Source organism: Nilaparvata lugens, chromosome X, assembly GCF_014356525.2.
Source record: "Nilaparvata lugens isolate BPH chromosome X, ASM1435652v1, whole genome shotgun sequence".
In the NCBI taxonomy this organism is placed as follows: Eukaryota; Metazoa; Arthropoda; class Insecta; order Hemiptera; family Delphacidae; genus Nilaparvata; species Nilaparvata lugens.
In genome coordinates this window covers 89,906,522-89,928,822 of record NC_052518.1, presented here as the reverse complement: position 1 = coordinate 89,928,822, position 22,301 = coordinate 89,906,522, and the positions used below count along the sequence as shown (strand labels likewise).

At 34.6% G+C, this 22,301-nt stretch overlaps 1 protein-coding gene across 1 annotated transcript in view; it reads right to left on the bottom strand.

Moving 5' to 3' along the window:
- The window catches only part of LOC111052095 (myotubularin-related protein 4), a 37,487-nt gene extending 18,589 nt beyond the window's left edge, over positions 1-18,898 (bottom strand). Inside the window, exons 1-11 of the mRNA XM_039442100.1 lie at positions 18,692-18,898; positions 17,452-17,542; positions 15,149-15,435; positions 13,913-14,120; positions 12,708-12,892; positions 10,612-10,923; positions 8,947-9,142; positions 7,255-7,431; positions 4,879-5,043; positions 3,949-4,058; positions 2,508-2,711 (exon numbers count right to left, since the gene is read on the bottom strand). Coding sequence (XP_039298034.1) covers positions 2,508-2,711; positions 3,949-4,058; positions 4,879-5,043; positions 7,255-7,431; positions 8,947-9,142; positions 10,612-10,923; positions 12,708-12,892; positions 13,913-14,120; positions 15,149-15,435; positions 17,452-17,523 — 1,916 coding nt within the window. The 5' untranslated portion in view covers positions 17,524-17,542; positions 18,692-18,898. The remainder of the gene's footprint in view (positions 1-2,507; positions 2,712-3,948; positions 4,059-4,878; positions 5,044-7,254; positions 7,432-8,946; positions 9,143-10,611; positions 10,924-12,707; positions 12,893-13,912; positions 14,121-15,148; positions 15,436-17,451; positions 17,543-18,691) is intronic.
- Positions 18,899-22,301: the final 3,403 nt, after the last annotated feature.

Sequence of the window (22,301 nt, the reverse complement as noted above, 5' to 3'; positions counted from 1 at the left end):
CAGTCTATTACACAAATCATGACTGTTGAAGATATAAATCCGAGAAATTATACCGTTATGACTACTAGGTCAATAAGAGACTCAAATATTCAATATTGATAGTAGTTTTGTGACACATATGGTTTGTGGAGTAAGTGACGTTTTGTGGAGACCTCGCGGTCTTAAATGTAATAATATAGGACACATTTTTATGTTCATGTTTCAACACACTGTGTAGAACAGCAATTCAGGTAACAGTAGATAATTTGAGCAAAGCCCAAGCTATAAACCTGACCTAAGGTATATAGGTAGAGTAATAAGCTACCGCATTATCTGAAAAGTAATGAAGATCACCAAATATATTGTAAAGCAATTATAGAAATAATTAGTTGATAAAACTCTTATAGTATAAAATATTTACTTTCTGATTAAAACTGTCACTCCAAAGATAATTTATTTACAATATCAGTTAACAATATTTTACGGTAAAAACATAGTGGAGCGGCGAAGGTCCCAATTTCTTATCAAGCTTCAACTTGAAGCGTCAACTAAAAAAGCTTCAATTAGCCAGCTAGCTCGCATATTCTATCCAAATTTCTTCCCCTCGCTGGTAGATTAGATTATATTATAATGTTTCATTTATGAAAATTACAATATATGCTGTCTTATGCGCTAATTTACAATTACAATAGATGACAATATAGTTGATTATTTAGCTTCGGCTTGCATCGGTTCTCGAACTTTAATCTCCAAATTGATGCTACCTTTGCCGCTCCACTATCTTTTAATAAAGCTTCATCTTGATTCGCTCTCGACACGCTCGAACTTCAACACCCGATTGAAGTCCCTCACCGCTCCAGTCTATTTTGACCCTTATACGTTTATGTGTGTGCAAAACGGTAATATTTTATACAGTATATTGTGACCGGAATTGTCTTAAAATTCTTCTGGTAGTCTCAATCAAAAGTTTAAAGGCTTAACTTAGTTTGTAAAGCCTTGATTTAGTTCGCATAATAAAGCCTTAATCAAAAGTATAAGGATTTCAAATTAACGAAAGGCTTAATCAAAAGTTACACTCAATATGGGCCAGAACATAGTGGAGGGGCGAAGGAAGAGTGTATCAGAGAAGGGAGATTATATTTGATGTCTTTACATGGTAAATAGTCAGGAATTCTAATTTCTTTATAGTAAGGTTAATTAGTTAATTAGTTAATATAGCACAATAATGGATATATTCAAATGTAGAGCGGAAAAGCTGGAAGGAAGCGGAGACATCTAGATGCATGCATTATTTAGACACTACTTTCTTTATCTACGGTCAAGTGCTGCAGGGGAAGGTATTCTCGATATACTCTCTGAGAATGGACTTCTCAAGATTCAAACTTCATCGTTTCATGTGGAAACATTACAGTAGTACCTCAAATTTCGCTTATTTCATGCTCAATATTATTTTAGAACTGTAGGTTAATATGATTCACCATTGATCAAGTTTGTAAAGTGAATATTGATGTTTTGGAACTTTTCCATAATTGAAGAGACTTTAAATATTGTCAAAAATCCATTTAGGGCCGGTTTCCGAGCTCGGGATTTATCTAAGTTCTAGACTTTAACTGGATTTAAACTCTGGAGTCGGGAAATTGGCATTCTGAGTCAGAGCGTTAACGTAGTCGAGGAATCAAATAGACCCTGGAGTTTAGAATTAATCACATTAAACCCTGGAGTTTATAATTTCGCTTTCTGAGTGAAGGGTTTATAAGCAGGACTTGAATTAGATTCTCGCCTCTTTCCGAGTCAAGGATTTATCAAAAATCGTTGTCTAGAACTTAAAACAGCATGATTTTAAACCCTCAACTGAGGTAGGTTTTGAAATTAAGTTCTGGACTTAAACTGAGCAAAAACATCTGAGTTATTGTTCTAGAGTAGATGAATAGCCAAATAGATGTCTTGGAATACGTTAATTATTTGGATTAGTACACCTAAATTCATAATTTATAGTTTGCAAATCTATTTTAAAATAAAGTTTGTTACAAAATAGTTTGGAGAGCATGTTCATTTGAATTAGCCCGCTTCAATCAGCTGTTCTGCTGTAGGCTATGGTGCCAACAATACAACAACAAATTATTGAGAATTTCCCTCATGATTTTTGCTTCAAGTCCTGGACTCAAATAAGTCCAGAACTTAATAGACCCCGGAGTTTAGAAGATAAACTCGTGACTCAGAAAGTCGAACTAGACCCGAAAGCTTATTTTAGTCCTGGACTCTGTAAGTCCAGAACTTAAAAGATCCCAAGCTCGGAAACCGGTCCTTAGTGTCATATAAAGTGGATTTTTTTACAATATATCAATTCTCTTCAATTATGATTTACCACGTTATTTTACACTTACTGATAATTATTTCTAACGCTAGAACGCAAGTTGAATTTAATTTTGTTCAACACATGCATAATGGAATCTGAATCTACCTTCGCCGCTCCGCTATGACCCTACGAAAAACAATAATTAATGCAAACTATCAATAATTGAACTTACAAATTATGAGGGGATACGAGGGTGTCAGTGGAGCTCTGATTGGATCCATTATCAGTCTCATCGCCGTCGACAGAATCGAATGAAATGAGTCCACTTGCCATCGCCCCGTCCGGCAAATCAATGTCACCGAGTTTGAGTGCGCCAGTGCCATGCCCATTTACGGCTTTACCTGCTACACTGTCGCCATCAAAAATCGATTCATCTCTGTAATTTGGTAGAACAGGTTAGATAAAACACAAAACTCAGACAGTAAATTTTCAACAAATCATCTATACGATTCAGTAAAATAAGTTGGACAAAGGACAATATTCATAGAATGTATTGTCAACAAAACATCCCAGCAATAATTGATAAAAAAAAGGTTTGGCAATAGAAAATACTCAAACAGTATTCTCAAACTTAGTTACTCAGACAATACAAATTAGTTACAAACTATTTATTCAAACAATACTTAAACAGTACCTATCTTATGGATTTTCACCGTAAGTTTTCAAATTTTTTACTTGGCAACTTAGGCTCAACTCACAATACCTCGACTCCAGTCGAGGATACTCCAGTCTCTCGACCTTACGACATTTTTGCTCATTGTCACTACTTAAATTTTATAATAATTATTATGAATATATTGTCTTATCTAATTCTTATTATTGTCTATCTAAAATGATAAAACATCACTTTCATAAATATAACCTCACTTTCATTAAAATTGCATTGTACTACGCAACTCAAGTCGAGGCTCGACCAACATGTCGAGTCGACACTCAACTCAGTCTCACAGTCGTGATGTCGCGGAGACTAGAGTCTACTGGTCTGATTGTCACCATTTGTAAACACATGCTGCGTCGAGAAGAGACTAGAGTCGCAGTCTCTACTCGACTTGAGTCGCGTAAGTGTGAGTTGAGCCTAAGGAAAACTATTTTCCCTGTACATTTTTCACTTATAACTTTATAAAGAATTCAAAAATTCAGTCAGTTAATGCTCTTTTGAGAATTAACAATCATATTCGGCAGTTCTTTAGGTCAGCAGTCACTTAAATTCAACAGTTTTTAAAGAGAATAGAAATTGAAAAAAGCACGGAAATAAGATGTAGGCTATTTTTTAATCAACGTCATGAACAAACAATTTAATTTTCTACATAAATTCACTCACATTTTTAACTGTTAACAATCAACCAGTCAATTCTACATATTTTATACTAATCTCAACATTTTAACTACCCGATATATTTGAATATTTCAAGAGAATATTACAAAACTGTTTATTCACAGTTTCTTAATGAGTTGTTCTTACAGTCAAGTGACAGATGAAATTTGATTTATCAAATTTATTCACAATTTCATCATTAACATTAAGATAAGCCAAAATCGGTTTGTTATTTACAATCAAAATTGGTTTCAAAATAAGTAGTAGGATTCAAGATTATTTCTTAAAGTGAACTTACGCTTTTGCCAGACCAGAGGCAACGGACAAGAACGACTCCCCTTGGGAGTAGCCAAGAAACAATTCGCGCCACACAACCAAGTCCCTCACACTGTATGCAGGAATCAAAATCTGGAAATGCAATTGAAAAAAAATTGAATCGAAGAATAATTAATACTAGAAATAATGAAAATGTTATTGTATTATATGCACTTCAATAAGTAGTTAATTAAAAGCTATATGTTAATTAAATAATATCAGTAAGAGATTCAACATTTTCCAATGAAAAACGTGCTGTTTCATTTTTCTAGTAGTCTTGGGAAAAATAGCTCTTTAGTCTTTAGAATAGATAGCTCTAGTATTGACAAACAAAAATCTCTTGAAAGATCCTTGAGAAATTATGCTGCAATACAATGATACATTGTATAAAATGGTAAGATGTACATACAGAAAAGCATAACAATGTCACAAAGCCAGTAAACTCGACATAAGTCGAGTAACGTCCATTTCGAGCTAGTCTTACATCGTCAGTACATGAGACACTTACTTGATATAACCTACGTTATTTACAGTACTTCAATTAATTAATTTTACTATTAGTAAAATATTTCTTATAAGCTAATCAATAATATCAGTAATAACTAAAATGTTACTCATCGTCAACAGTTGGTCGTTAAATTTCGTAGTTCTACTCTTTCCATAAATGGTATAGTTTGCTATTTGAAAAAATGTTATACAACATTTTATGAGTAGCTTGTTCCACTCTGTTATTTCTCCTATTATGATTTCGTATTGTGATATTGAACAGTTATGATAAATCCACAGATTTCTGTGGATTCTTAATTCATATTACTGTCAAATAAGAGTAATGTTATTGAATTGATTAATAGATTATCCGTTCAACATATTCAAGTGATAAACCGAAATACTGAATCAAGAATAGCAATATAACCTGATCGCCGTTGGGAGTGTACAGATGATTGCGGTACTCGGGTTGTTCCAGCAATTTCCACACAGAGAAAGTTCTTTGCGCGACACTCAGAATTTTACGTTCGGCAATGGAATTGCATAGGAATGTGCCGAATAATTTTGAATACACATGCTGCGCTAGTTTCATCTGCGAAAAACAAACGATAGAGACATTCAGTTGTGTTCACAGTCCAACAGTCAGTCAGTCAATCAATCAATCTCTTTATTCAATACATACATTAATTATGTACATGAATGCGACATGAATAGATCACGTAATGATCTAGAAGATATCATAGCATGTAAATACATAAAACACCTGTTTATTCAGTATTTGACATCATTGGTCGAAATTTAGTATGGGTTCATTCGAAAAGTGTAGAATTAGGACTTCAGCAATGAGAATTTAGTGATCTTGTAGCTGAATTTTGTGTGTAAATTTTTATCGTGAGAAATTTATTTTTCTGTTAAAAAATAATTTTCTCACATTAAGATTTTGCTAACTTGCATCCGGGAAGACTCCAATTTTATGCAGGGTTGAGGTATTCTCACGGAACTGTATTTCCGTTAGCGATGGAAAATACACGAGTATTTGGGAATATTTCAAACTTGCATTATTTTCCTTTCCCACGGAATTATGCTCGTCTCCACGTGGACCGTTGTCTCGTTGGTGGAAGGGGAACATAATTTGCGTGGAATAGTTCAGTTCCAATCAAGCCGCGGCCGAATTCACATTTAAAATCCAGAGGTAGCCTCGGGCCTCGAGGGCTCAAAATTAACGTGTGTGTTGAATTTGTTTGCTGTTTAAGTTTGTTAATATGTATTATTTTTCGCCGTGAGTCAAGTTGAAGTAGTTTATTGATTATTTGAAGTGAATATGTCAATGTTTGTTTAAATTAGTAAGTTATCCGGCAGTAATCAGTGTAGTGAAAATTTCTAAATAGTAATGAATTTATAAATTGATCGATTGTTAGTGCCATTATATTTTCTAGCTCATGCTAAAAACCCTTGAATGACCGAGTCCCTAGCATCATAAATTTGTAATTGAGAAATGAGTAAAGTCCACGCTACCTTCGTGAAAAGTTTGAAGCCCGAGGCGAAGCCGAGGGCAACAATTTTCCTGAGGGAGAAAAAGTATTTTTCACTCGTGATGTACACAACATTTTTCCTCCATCTACATTTTTTTATAGAAACTGCAAATTAAATCATTCTAATAACTTACGTATTGGTGACAATGTCTCCTAACAACATAACCTAAAAACTAAAACCTAAAAACCGGTCGTCTGATAGGCACTGCTGATTGCGCTATCTATCGGCCAAAGTTGTAACAATCATATCAGCTGAGCTACCAAAAATGGCTGACTCCAGATCACGCGGTTCAGATTTGAATTGCAGAATGCAGATCAAAAATATTTGTTGGCTGGTATTTTGAATAGAATAAAATATTTTAAAAATTGTATAAATTTTTATCGTCTACCAATATTAAGAATATAATATCATACAAACATATATTTCATGAGTTGATCAAATTTCTGGTTGTGGTATTGAATTCAGTTGACTCAATGACAGACACCTCTATTACGCTTTCTCATCTGAGCTTAGACCTTCTAACCTATTACCATGTAAGTTTTTTAAATAGAGATGCTTCCCATGTTATTTAAATGGAGTCACTTTTACTCCCTAGGGAGTTTTTCTGTTTTTTACTACCTTGAGCGAAAAAGTGACACTTTAGTATTATGTTTCAGGGAGTAAAGTAAGTACTTTAGACAGTAGGTGGAGGAAAATAATTTTTTTTAAAGTTATATACATATATCTAGTCGATTTAAATATGCCACTGCACCTGGCGTAGCTACCAGGAAGTCATCCAGCCTGCCCTCATAAGCTGTTCTTATGCACTCTTCTACAATGTGTATTATGGTTTAAACAGTGCCACACTCACAAAAAGGCGTTGGAGCCTTTCCCCACTTGTGCAACGCATAGGCACATCTTCCATGCTGAGTTCGGATCCTGTTAAGAGCCGACCACAGTTTGCGTGGCACACAAAACCTGGTGGCTTTTGGGTGATACATGGGGCAAGATCGATTTGCCATGCATGCCACTCTTTTTGCCAGGCGTCTGTTAAACTGAACCCATCATCCAGAGCATGTAATGATTCAGATATCAGCTAATTATTAATTTTCTTCCAACTCATAGGCCCGAATCATAGAAAACTTATTAAATCTAATGGACCATTAAATCTGTTGGTTAGGTATTCATCAATGATAGGAACACATAATCACTCAAAAGAAGATTAAATTCAAGTTGAATGTTGAACCATCTAAAAGTTTAGTTAGACCATTTAATAGTTTAATTGACTCACCAAGAAGCTCAATGAAAATTCAAACGCACATGGATACTGGCGATGAATGTTTTGAATGCAATCTAACCATTGCAGGAATACAGGAGAGCGATCGTTGGTATCGTCCGTGAAACCACAGCGCGAGGCAAACTTATGGCCGAAAGCTATCCATTCTCGTTCCACAAGTACTTGGAACCCCTGAACAAATTGAAAACAATACTATATAATTTTTATTGCTTTCTATATATGAATTTCTAATAAAGATTACACACAATACCTCATGTTCACATAGTTACAATATAGTCAAGTCAAATAATTTTTCAGGATGCAGCCCTGAAAAAATTTTTCTCAACGGTTTTATATGTCCCAAATTTGTTTTGAATGGCAATGTGCTAGTATTATTTGTAATATCATTCGTGATCAACTAGCCGGCCAGATATTCGAGTCGACTAAGGCGTTGCACCCTTCAATCTGCTAGTGCTACTTGGTCGCGAGTTCGAATCCCGCTGAATCCCATGGAATAGGCATGTACGTTTGATCATCTCATAATTCACCCTCGCACTTCCCATTACCCACGCACAAGCAAAAAGCTTATGTGGGTATCATCCGCAATGGATGAATGAAAAATAAATATAGTGATCAACTAAAATCTGTGATGAAGTGAATGTCACCCCACGCTTGAATTTGACCGCTGCATGTATGCTTCCAGAAATCAATAGATAGAACGCAAAACTTGGAAAGCCTGAATGTTATTACACACCTAGCTACGCTACGCTAGAATTAAGTCTTCGGAAGATGTAGCCGTCCTATTTCCCAATATTGAAAGCTTTGCTACGCTTGTGTGAACGGGACAGATTCGTTGCTTGGACTTAACATTGGGATAGGACGGTTACGACTTCCGAAGACGTAGAGGCGGTTTGATATAACATGAACCTTCGACTCCCACCCCATGGAACTCAACTCTGATTGTTTTTAGTTGATCAAAAGTATGGTCAGTTTGTTCTGGGCAGCCGGTAAACTCACTTCCAACATTGTGTACGTTCTGTGTACAGTAAATTTTTTCATCTCTAATCGTAAAATGTTCCATCACGTGACTAGTGCAAAATGTTCCCAAGGAACGCCATTTCAAAATCGTTGGTTCAAGCTTTTGGCGCGCACTTATAAAGTTGATTTACACCAAAATGTGTCGTTTACTAGCTGCGTGAATGAAGAAAGGCTGTTTTACAAACTTACCGTCCAGAAAAGTGCTAATTTCTTTCATTCCATTACTCTCAAATTTTCTACAGAGAAAAAATCATTTAACGAATGGTTATCAAACATCATTTTGTGGTTATGTATTCTATGGCTATGCTATGGTAAACAAACAAGCTATCAGCGCATGCGCAGAGAAGCAAGCAGACTACAATTCAATCTACAAATGACAGCTCGGATAGTTGGAGTTGTAACAATTTACCACGCTTCGACTGTGGGGCAGGAACTTGGAACTGGAACTGGTTTCTGGTACAGAATCTGGTACAGAGGATGTGTGAAAGAGACATTTTCAACCCTACATCCCAGCCACTCTTTCACCGTTTGAGGGGTTGAGGCTCATGTAATAACTCCTGGCCTATATTTCTAGCGTAGCTAGGTGTGTAATGATCTTGACCGCTTTCTGTCTGCGCGTAGCCAAATACATTAGTATAACAAATTAAAATCTTATGAAAATTTACTTACCTTGACGGTGCGATAGTAGGGATCCAATAGAATTTCAGCAAGTGACACAATCTGAGGGGTCCGGTCCCATCCGTCGGAACAGTGTACCACTACGGGTTGCCCATTATCTTCAACAGCTGAGAATACAGTAACGGCTGCCGCCAACAATCCTGATATATAGTGCAGCCATTTGGTACTGTCCAAGCTTATGAACCAACTGTAAAAATTAATGAAATCGTCATTTATTACAAGATAACTAGGTTGAGAGAAATAAATGAATATTTTTATTTACTAGATAAGTAACGCTATAAGCTAAAACTACTGATAATGGTTCCCGATCTAGCGACTTAAAATGAGTTTTCTAGCTATTTATAAGGTTTACTAGATTAATGTTCGGTTTCTAGGGCTCTCATTAAATCGTTCATTAACCTTCAAACCTAATGCTCAAGCAGTGATATGTACATGAGATCTGCGGATGCATCACAGCTTCTCAAGATGTCCATTCAAAATTGATCACATAATAATACAATAAGACATTAAAATTAAATATGATGGAAATTACCTTAGTGTAATAATGTTTTAGAAATCCGATATAACTTCAACTTGAATGGTCCATTAACTTAACGATCCATTAAACAATTTAATAATAGATCTAGAAATCGGGCATTAGAGTTGATCTAATTGTAAGAAACGTTTAGATGCGATCATAACTTTAGTTATCCTGTGCGCGGACGGAGATTTATTTTGCGCGCAGTACAAATGTCTATTTATACCTACAAAGGTATATTTCATTATAATTCTTTTTCTCGTTTTCTATTTGTAATTTGTTTGTATTCAAATCGATTTGTATTTCATTATGAAACAATAATTAATGAGACTGGTATTTGATAATTTGGCATCTTACAATAAAGTTCAATTTCTCTAAATTATTACTGAATGATTCTAGTATGAAATATTGTTAAAGGTGAGGAAGAATTTTGAAAATTGGTAGCATTAATATGTCTGTAAAGGAATACATAAATAATCAAGAACTATAGTCAATTATTGAGGGCTAACGCACGTTTCTCTTATATATTCTTAGGCTGGCCACTAACGGCAGGAAATGCATGATACACATGTCATTCAATTTTGTATCATCGCAGCGAAACGCTTGTATCTCCAATAAATTTTCATTTTTCTCTTTTTTTTAACCTCTGTTTGAGGTTAACTAATTTTTCTATCATTATAATTTGTAATTTTCCAATGGTTTATTTATTGTTATCGGTATGTTTATTTTATGTTAGAAGCCTCTCGTTGATGACAAATTATGCATGATGAGCTACTTGTGTGTGTGTGTGTGTGGGTGTGGGTGTGTGGTTGTGTGTGTGTGTGTGCATGCATGCATGCATTATAAACATGCATGTTTATGACCAGCCTTAGATGTCCAGCCTTAAATGGAAGTTTTATCTATATATGAGTAAATATGAATACACTAATAATCATTATTCAAACAATAATACTGAGGGTGATGCCTCAGAAGAACATAGTCTTGTGCGTGGGTAATGAGTGAGAGGGATGATGATGAGAGATGACTAATTTTTAGGTAGTCGGGACAGACGGTTTATCGTCTCCTCTGAAAGACGAGGCAATAATGTTGAAAAAATAAAAAAATGTTTTGTTATTAAGTTGTGGAAAGGTTTAGCTTACTTTGCTTCATCAGCGGGCATGGCACATAAAACTTGCAGCGCCTGGAAGCTCTTGCGAACGGCGTGGATGTTGGCCAAGTTCATGAATTTGATGTCGCAATGCGGATAATATTCAGGGTACTCGCATCCACCCCCTCGCACTCTATTAGCAACGGCTGTACTGTACGATCTGGCATCGACGATCAGCAGTTTCTGAAAATCACCGCAACAATCATCATATTGAATACGGTAACAAGTTTTTGACTTTACAATATAATAGAATAGAACAGAATAAGAATAATTTTTATTGTAGCTACCTATGAGGTCTTCAGATCTTCAGGAGCATTGCCTTCGTCACAAATTACAACAAAATTTAACACAATAATACAATACATGAAAGCGAGTGACAGAATTCTTAGGCCCGGTTGCACAAAAGCAGATTAAATTTTAATCCTGATTAATTTCACGAGAAGCCGTCTTTTCAAAAAGGTCTTCTGTGAGTGGTTCTCATGAAATTAATCACGATTAAAATTTAACCGGCTTTTGTGCAATCGGCACTTATTATGTATGGAGTAATAAGTAAATTAACATTTGTTTCAATGTGGGTAATAAAGTGAATGAGCAAGCACAGTCTATATAAAATATATTGCTGTTCTTGAAGAATATTATATCTATACTTGACAATTATACAGGATTGTTAAATTAAATTCCAGGATTAAATATTGTTATTCTCGCATGAAGGAACATTTCTGTCCAATAATGTTTCTGTTGCGAAACAAGTGATATTTATTTAGTGGGAAAGTGTCTAGTTACCCAATATAATATTGTAAATAATTCTCTATTGATACACTTCTGTTTCAATAGTAAGCTATACAGATTGTTCAGTTCCGGTTAACCCCCAAGCTGACTTATTGGGAGTGGAACATTTGACATGATAACGTGACATAGGTAGGAGATATTCGTATCACAGGCTGACCGAATGTTTCGTGGAAGGCCAGAATGGTGAAAACAGGCGCCCCTTGTGAAATAGTTGTGGCTATCTTCTGGGTTGAAATGCATTTCATTTTTGTACATGTACATAAGAACTGTCTTAATAAGAAACTGTCTGACTCTGAAAACAGGAAATATAATAAATAACTGATTAGATGGGAATCTTCTACATAGTCCCAGGCCAGATTTAATTATTGCTTTCGGGTGACTGATATTTCCTGGAGCAGAGCTCTAGAAGCACCACCCCAAAGAATAATTCCATAAGACAGAATTGACTGAACATATGCAAAATAAACTATTCTTAGGCAGTTTATATCAAGAACTCCCCTAAAATGACTAAACACAAAAATAATTTTTCTTAGTCTGCTATTTAGGTACCTTACATGATTTCTCCATGTCATTTTGTCCAAGTGAACACCTAAATATTTGTAATGATTTACGGATTCAATAATTAACTCACAGCCGCAGTTGTTTCCTCAATCAGACCCACAAAAATGCAGTCTCAGTTCCATGTTAAGTGGAGGAGCTCGACGTTCATGTAAGAAAATTGGCATGCATTTAAACTGAAAATTTGACATAGGCCTAGCCTATATTTCATATCAAGGAAATTAATATATCTTTAATTGTGTGTTAAGCTATGTTGATAAGTATGTTAAACAATAATTGCTAACAAGTATGTCAATAAGATATCAGCTACTGCTTACACAGTTGTGCATACACTAAAGCTTCAGCTTGAGACTACAACATTCACTCCTAATTGATTGACCTTGACCAAATTTCATTTCCTTCTATGGTTGTTAGATTTAATTATTGATTCGCACTTTCATTACAAGTTCATAGTTGCTTGTACAAATAGAGACACATGAGGCACTAGTGAAACATACAGATTTAAAATAATCAATTGAAAGTTATCAATGATTTTTTAAGTTCAAACATAGGGAGCAATAGAAACATAATTTCAAAAATTGAACGCAGATGAAGGACAACAAATGTGGCCATATAAATGTTGAATTTGTAAAAGAAGTTAGTTATACCCCGATTGTGTGTCCAGCATTTATAATAAGGGCGATATCAATTTCGGAAAAATTAAGAGTAAAATTCGGAAAAATTAAGAGTAAAATTCTTTACCTGTAAACAGCGACAGGCACACGTTTTGAACTTCGGAATTTGGCTACTTCAACTAAATCCGTATCGGATACAGCAGCTGGCACTAAAAGATAACGCGGATACGTTTTACATAATTCAAAATCTCTGTTTGCTACACAAATGCGCCATGGTCCTTCGCTGGTCACGTTGAAATTCATCCTCTCCACCTACAAAAACAAATCCATTATTATTTTTTTAAATCTGTGGTTTTTGACAATTTCTTAGTATTTTTATTTTATTAAACAAATCCATTAGTATAGTAAGCAAGATTCTTCTTAAATCACAGATAAATGGCATAATTGTACTACTGACTATGATATTGATATATTATGTGGAAAGCTATATTTTATTTTAATCTGTAATCTGTAATAAAATACATAAACTTAATTGTAATGTTGGTAATGGTTATTAACTTCAATAACTAGCCTATTTCATAAAATATTAGGCCCACATAAAATTAGAAGACTTGTATAATAAAGAACTAAATCTACTCTTTACTTTTCTGGTTCGTAATACAGTTTCATGCATTAAGGGAGCAACGCTCCCGCAGTATATGACACGTCAAAATCCTTATTATAAGGGTGAAAGGGTGTAAACATAAGTGGTGGGTACCACCACTCTGTGATGGCGTTGATAAGCTATCGCTTTTGATAAATTAAGATCTATGCGCCTGGTACTTCTGTTGTAAGGGTAACCTTGAAGAACCGACTCCTCTACATGAGTTTAAAAATCACTTCACGGTGGTTCGGAATCCACCTGAAGCTGCAGGTCTAATAATCTCTCGTCATCTGTCTCATTACCCATGCACAAGATAAGATAATATTTTTATTCAACGCAGTACATTTCTCAATCTACAAAATAACGTCATATTCTCAATAACTTCAAAACAAGCCTGGAACTCACATGAGCATCACCCTCAGCAAATACTCCGTGACACTTTATCATGAATTGCGCAGTCAATCAAAAGTAAAAATTGTGAGTAATTGTTGAAAAAACTTCAGTCTGCTACCGCTTTATGGAATTTGATTCTGTATCATCTAGCTTTTTTTTAATCATACCTCATGCCCAAAGTCGGAGCCTTAAATTGGCATCATATACTAGCATAAAGTATTTTATTTATTTATCCATTTGTACAAAATAATTTATAATTTATCATTAGAACTCATTAGTAAAGAATATCAACTTACTTCAGATTTGAAAGACTCCAATTCCATCTTATCAAGTTTTAAATCACCTTTATCGCATACATAAGGTGGCAGGTCATCTCCCAGATCCTCCCCAGCCCAAGCGTAATGCGCGAATGCAAATATTTCGTCTAAATCCTTGGGAACGACTATAGCATTTGTAAGTCTTTTGTGCCACTCAACACATGACTCAGGAGTAGAAAAGGCGCATCTGCGGGATGAGATTGAAACATTAATAAATTGTACAATGTGATTCACTAATAATATCAAAGGCGAACACAATATTGACTGAACAGAGTGAGGCATATGTATGCGTACAGCTTAATACTTCTGTTACAAAGATAATTGGACAATAGGTCTGATTGAGAATTCTAATTGAATTGATAATCTACTTTTCTGTGGCTTTGAAATTTTGGTCTGCCATTTTGGATCCGACATTTTGAATCCAACGACATTTTTTTTAATGGGAAGGAGGCTTGTGGTACATGATTTCGATAAATAATTTCAATAGAAAATGAAAGATATCCATATTTAAAGATAATAATAAATCATACAAAATTAAAATAGAAAATCTCAAAATAATCTGAACTATTAAATTTCAATTTTTTGACTTTTAGTGAACACTTGTAGCCGCATTCATTAATGTAGGTACTCATTCATTGCATTATTGTGTGAATTATTAGTATATTTAAATGTGAATATCTTCGAACCGGTTTGAGATATCGATGTGCGGTTTCGACCATTCATTTTCTCTTGAATTCTGTATCAAAATCATGTATTACATGACACCTTCCCATTTCAAAAAATGAAGTTTGATTCAAAATGGCGATTCATAATTTTCAGGCCACAGAAAAATAGTTTTTTCAATTCAAATAGGATCCCCAATGAAACATATTGTCAAATTATTTTTATAACAGAAATGTTAAGCTGTTCTCATACATACGTCTCACTCTGTATATGAATTTTGAAACAATTTATAACAGCTTCTAGATTATGAAGTTACTATGTAAGCTAGAACCTAATTTATGAAAGTGAGTCAGAAAGGGAATGACTCATAATTAATGAGACTGAATGATCATATTTTTGTATGGTGAATTCTCTTCAAAACTGACGTTAAAACAGAAACAAATTCTGATAGAAACTTAAATAATTGGGAAACAATAAAAACATATTGCTTAATACCTTAACTATATTTTTATTACTTATTAACATAATAAAATAGTAGTAGAATTTCCTTACCTGAAGGTCTGTACATCCTTACAACTGATTTGAATAATAGTCAGTTCTTTTATCTCTACTTGTTCAATAACACCGATGGGTATTATGTAACATAAATCTTTGGAGAACGAATGGTAGAGGAATCTGTAGTTTGAAAGGGCAGCGACCCCTCCATTCACTTGCCCAAGAAATTTGACATCTTCTCCGCACAGTGGTTCGAAAGGCAAACTCACAGTCTCTTGATCTTTGATTAGATCACATTTCGGATAAAGCTCGCTAGCTCTCATATGAAACATAGAGTCTGAGCTCTGTAAAAGAAAAGAAAAATAATTTTGACAAATTATAGTAAATTGGAGGTTCATGAAAACTATAAAGCATTAGTCTAGCTTCAAGTAAATGAATTATAATATATTAATAATTTGGGAAAAACTCATTACTTATTCTGTGTAGAACATCGAGTCTGAGCTCTGTAAAAGACAGAATAATAATATTCGCAAATTTTCATTTGCTTTACCTTCAAGGCCACGGTGCAATTTAGATAAAAACTAACAAATCGTCAAAGATTGCAACTAAATTACATTGGGAACCCATTATGCAACCGGTCTGTTTTTTTTATTCCAGCAAAGACAAAACTACAGTACTGAAATCGTAATAGTAATCTCTGTAAAGTAATCTTGTAAAGAGTAATCCACTGAGGTTTACTCTAGTTTTATGAAGAATCAATTCAATGTATTTATTTATTCAATGATACACAAAATTATTTGACTTTTAGAAGTGGAAAGTAAAATCATAACCTCATTCTTTTTTGAAACTTCTATTTGTAAAAATTTGGGAGTAGACAGTTTTGGGCTATGCCTGTTGTCTTCTGCCAATCATATTATATATTATTGAAATAATGATTTGTGATTGTCAATGAAATAAATAAAACACAATTCATTAAAATGGTTGGGAAGGACCAACAGGCACAGCCCAAAACTGTTCCTTCCCTGAATTTCAATTTATACACTAGTCAAAAGAGTTAGTTGTTTCATTCACTTTTGAGTCCAATTTTCAGTGCTAACACTTGAAAAAATCTTTTGGATTTAGATTGTTTAAAACCACATTAAATAACGAGATTACACTTACTAATCACTTGAAATTAACTACAGACAATATTTATATAAAATAATGTAGGTCAATTTATTATCAAGCACCATGGTTTTGAGACTAAATTAACTTTCATGTCGGCATCTGATCCCACTAAATAAATAGAATTTTCTCTTTTTTATATTACTGTATTTATATTGTGATATTTTACCATCAAGACTTTTCAGTTCCCCACCATCATTTTTTCAATGTATTATTTTATCTAAATAAAAGAGTCATCTTAAGATGCGTACAGATATACGCGCCGCGAACTTGGGCAATTCACTTTTAATCAGCTGACTATATCTGTATTTTTACAGAAACGGTAAGATACAGATATAAAAAGCTTTGCATCAGCTGATTAAAAGTGAATTGTTCATGTTCGCGGCACGTATATTTGTACGCACCTTTATAATTGATTCACTCACCGCCTGTGGATGAGATTTCATTACCGTACTCCACTCAATGATTCTTAGCTTGTACATACTCAATGAATATTAGCTTGTAACTTTGAGTTGGAGTGAAGTAATTTTACCTAACCCCCCACCCTCCCATATATCTCACACCAATATAAAAACATGAATAATATTAATAATACTTAGGGTGATGCCCACATAAGTTCTTAGGCTTGTGCGTGGGTAATGAGTGAGAGGGATGATGATGAGAGATGACGACTACTTGTTAGATAGACGGGACCGACGTCTTATCGTCTCCTCCGAAAGACGGGATGGCCGTATCTATATGATTGTGCTGTAGTCAAAAACTTTTGTCCCGGTCGAGATTCGAACTTGGGTTCTCTTGATTATTGGACCGGCGCGTTATCACTTACTCCAACTAGCCACCCAACTTGAATAATACGAGAATATTAGTGATAAAATGCTTCTTATTCTATGATTGGTAATCAAATTTTTTTGGAATTATTCATATTTCTACTTCTAATTAATCATTTTTGAATAATTATTAAACGAAATAAGATAATAATAAAACGAACGATAAAAAATCAAAGATTTACAATAGATATACATAAAAATTGAATATGGCCTAATATGATTCGACTTCAACAAATAATGCATACTAATTATTAATAGCATGCATATGTGTGACATTATTAATAAATTGACTCATTGGGAATTAATAACAGTGATATGAAATACAAGTGATTTTGTAAACTTCATGGTTACAAAGAAAGAATTACTCACAAGCGAGCTTTCAGTGTGAGCACCAATATCAATTCGATGTGTTGAGTCATCTGAGTCAGTTACTTCACCCATTCTCTTTGGTAGAGATAATCTGTAACAAAAACAATATTCGCATTAGAATCTTTTAAAGATACCGCTTACCTTGTAACAATCATTTGTCTAGAGGAAATAACAATGACGCATTGTTGCCACTTTTCCGTAGAAGATAGCTGTGTATCAAGTTATTGTATCACGGTAAAAGTGATATATTGATTGATTTTATTCGTCAAGAAAAATAAAAAATATTTTTCGATAATAATAAATATTCTGGTAGACTAACTAGTTCATCACATTTCTACATACCTTATCTAAAAACAATTTGGGAAGAGTAGAGTTAGAAAACGATAGAACTATCTGGTTTGCCTAATGACACGCAATAATAGCAAACAAATTTCAATCAAGTGCTGACTTATTTGTAACATGAATCTCACAATAGATTTCTCGTCGAACCCAGGTTGGGTTTGACTATAGGCCTACTAGCACTCAACTTATAGGATTACAAAAAAACATTGAATATACAAAATTTACAATAACGAATATAGGATGGATAGCATTATGAGAGGATGAAAAATTTATTTTAATTGGCCCCAAAACTTGCAATCATTTTTAGTGGATCTTTGAGATCAACAATAATTAGTTTCGGTAACCTATATTTGAACTTTTCTCTATTGAAATATGAAGTTGTCATTTGACATATTACCGACCTCATACATAAAAAAATGATTTAATTTCTATCGATAATATCAGCCACATTGGGTATTCAACAGTAACAATTTCAATTAATGTCAAACGTTTTGTTGGGCTACATAGCCTAGTTAATAGAATTGATACAATAACCATGTTGGAATTAAACGTTTAAAAAATGCATATCATTCATAAGTTAATGTGAAGTATTGCTTATGAATAATTCAAACTCAAAATAATTTTCTAATTATTAGAAAAAGATTTATTTCATGTCATTTGAAAATAAGAGTGGGATTGAGCATCAGTTTAAGATTACAAGCATTCAGCGTACGATGAATAGCTTACTCAATTAATTGTACATTTTAATTTGTCATAAATAGTTGAATGATAATGTTGAATCAAAATACGAATAGCATGAATATTATCAAGACAAGAAATAAGATAGTACAAAAACGTAAGTAAAAACAATTTCTTACAACATGCTACCTAGTTTCGAGTTGAAATGGTTTGCACTTACCAAATGGGATTACGATGATTGACTTCAATATTAAATTTTGTTTTCAAATGATCCACATTCCTGAAATGATTCCAGACCGAAGTATTTATTTGCAAATCACTTTATTGTGTTCAACAGCTCACACAAAAACTAGATAATAAATAATAATTACCTAGTAAAAAGTAAAAAGTGACAATTTCTGGCACCTCACTCTAGATGTAAGTAAGTAACATAGAGTGCTCACTATGTGACATTTCTTCGTGCATTGAAATAGATGATAGAGTAACGCTATATAGTAGCAAAAATGTTTTCTCATCAGAATTATATTTTTATAACGAAATTGAAAATGAATTTTTGATTTTTCTGCAAACACTTCCCAATCCATGAATATTTGGATCAACTATAACTACACAGTTGACACATGACCGTGCTTCTGTTTAACTCGTACCCATACAGATTCAACCTCAGAGTGGCTTATTGATTTTATGCCGTAATTTGTAATGTACCCGAAGCCATCCACATACAGAGCAAGAGGTGGTTCAACACACAATCTACTCTCGTGTATCTTACATTTATATCTGATATTTGAATTTAAAGATAGCAATTTTACAGTCAAGCAATTTCCACTCCTGAGTATGTAAATATTATGTTATCTTGAGGGGGCTCGACTTGTCATCCCAATGAAAGCCTCTAAACATTGAAACATTTTCAAACTCATCATCAATTGATTGAATTATCATAACATAATTAATAATAATGATTCAAAATTAACATGAATATTAATTTGATTGAACAATGGAGAAGCACTAAATGTACATTCAGTAATTATAGTTGCAGTGTTTGATTAGCAATGGTATTGCTATCCTTGTCCATCATTTAACGAAGTGGATAGCACTATCTCTCTCTCGCTTCGCTCTGTTCCTCTGTTGCCAGATCGGCTTTCATAAATGTAGAACTAATAATTAATCAACAAAATATTTCATCTTAATCATGAAAATTCATTATGAAATTATTGAAAAATATAATTTTTTGCTTAATCAAATATAATTGATATTTTAAATGAGAATGAACAATTAATATTACATTAAAAAGCCAATATTCAATATCATGATCGATGGGCTTCCCCAGATAGATCGTGTCAAAAATAAAAACTTTATTTTACACATAGATGGCGGCGTCACAGACCATCATAGTTATCATTGAAAAAATCCTCTAAAGAATAATATAAAAGATCCTCCCAATGAGCCACCTTAATAGGGTGTTCTTGAATGCGGTAGGTGAGCGCCCCTTCACTGAGTGTGGGAGGCAGTTAAACATATTGATTGCCAGCACCGGAAAACAATCCCTGACCTTAGACAGTTGACTGAGTGGAACATCCAAGTTGGTCCTCCCCCGAGTATTGTAGGTGTGCACTTCCTCTCTTCTTGAGAACGTAGACTGGTGTTTTTTGATGTGCAAGAGTGATGCTAGTATGGATGCCCAGACGTTGAAATATAGTCTGACAGTGAGCATCAAACTTGCTATAAGTCATCATATGAAGTGCCTTTTTTTGAAGCAGGAGAATGTCCTTAGCATGAGCAGAATGACCCCACACAAGTATTCCATACTAGATATGACAGCTGAACACAGCATGAAACAGCATCAGCAGTCTTTGGGCACTCAAAAGTCCTTTCATTTTATGGAGCAAATGGACCACTCTAGAAAGTATTCTGCAGACTCTGATAGTCTGCAGACTCAGTAACTGTCCTGAGATAGAACAAGTCTTAACTCACAAATATCTTGGCATAATATTCGACCACAAGTTGAGTTGGGTGGCCCATGTGCAGTACCTCAGGCAGAGGTTGCATAAAATGAATTATGCTTTTGCACAGCTGGGAAGGTTCCTGAGTCCTGGACACTGTCGTTCTGTCTACTATGCATATGTGCAGACATTGCTTGAGTATGGCATCTTGGCGTGGGGCGGTGCCTCCTTGGGTGTCCTGCGTCCTGTTGCGGTCTCACAGAGAGCACTTATTAAAACACTATTGGCCAAAAATCATAGTTATCCAACACATTCACTTTTCCAAGAATTCCCTGTATTAAATATAAAACAATTATTTATGAAAAATTTACTTGTCTTTATAAAAAAAGTAACTTTGTCTTCAATGAAATTCAACATTATTATCCCACTAGAAACAGATTGCATATAAATATTCAATTTCCCCGTTTAAGTAATTCAATTCAACTTGGAAACTGTTTTCATTTAGCCCATTGGCTTTACCGTAATGTACCGGCCGAGATTTCAACTACTGAGGGGGTTAGCGTTGCCGTCTACAAGTGGAGAGTGACCGGGTGGCTGCTCTGCATCGGTTCAGATGCTGTGGAGGCTCTTCTACATTCTCCATATAGATGAATATTTCTAGTTCTGAACACAGAATAACATTCAAAATATGACACACAGTACCACACTAATAAAGCTATATTACTCCCAACTCAGCCCTTTAAATGCCATCGAGCTGACACTTTTATTTTATTATTTATTGTTTTTTTTTTTCTATCTTTAGTTTTAAAATTTATTATTAAAATAAACTCTCTTATTATTCTTTCAAATTTATTTATTATTCATAGTTTGTAATTTATTTTATTATTGCTAGTGTTTGCCCTCTGTCTGATAATTTGCGACTCCTCCCTGCACATGGACAAATCATCCAGGCAGGGAGAATTTATTCATGTAATTTATAACACTTTTATATTTTGTGAATATGTAATATTTTATGAATAAAACAATTTGAATTTGAATTTGATGATGTGAGGCTCCCATGACAATTTGGTATCCATGCTGAAAGCAAGCAAGGTGACAGGAGCAGCACTGACAATCGCTGTTCTGGCCAGTGTACACAGCATCTCTTGGGTTTTGCTCTCATCCAACTTGAGCTTATTTATACAAAACCAAATCTTTGCCTCTTCAAAAAGCTTGTGAGCCTTCAGCTTAGCTTCTTCTGGCCCCTTTCCCTATTCCAAGATGATGGTATCATCCACAAAAAGCAGGCTGGAGCTCTGCAGATGCAGGTCATTTATCATGATCAGGAATAACAGTGGTCCAAGTACTGAGCCCCAGGGTACTCCGTGTGGTACTCCTGCTCCATCTGAAGTAGCACCCATGATGGATACGACCTGCTGTCTGTTACCAAGGTAATCAGCAACCATATATCATTCTCTGCCCTGAAAACCGTACCTTTTCAACTTCCTGAGCAGGACTTCATGGGAGACACAATTGAATACCTTTGACAAGTCACATCGAGCAAGGTCAATTGATCACTGTTCTTCAAAAGCATTGTTGATCCTCTCCACAAGACCACAATCTCCACAATCACAGCTGATGAGGTCGACTTCCTCCTTCTGAATCTTCTTTAAAACCTTTAATACCTTCTGCTTCATCCATTTCCCACATTTGTGGGATCGATGGCATCATAGAGTTCAATTTCAATATACACATTAACACAAGAACTATTTAGATGGCAGATAAAACGGTGACCACTTTTTAAAAAATTGCAGATCATCACTCATAAATTCATTTACCCTAGCTTCCGTCAGCTTCCAGACGGCTCTCTTTAAGGCGGCCTCATCCAACTGCTTCACACCAGGAGGCAGC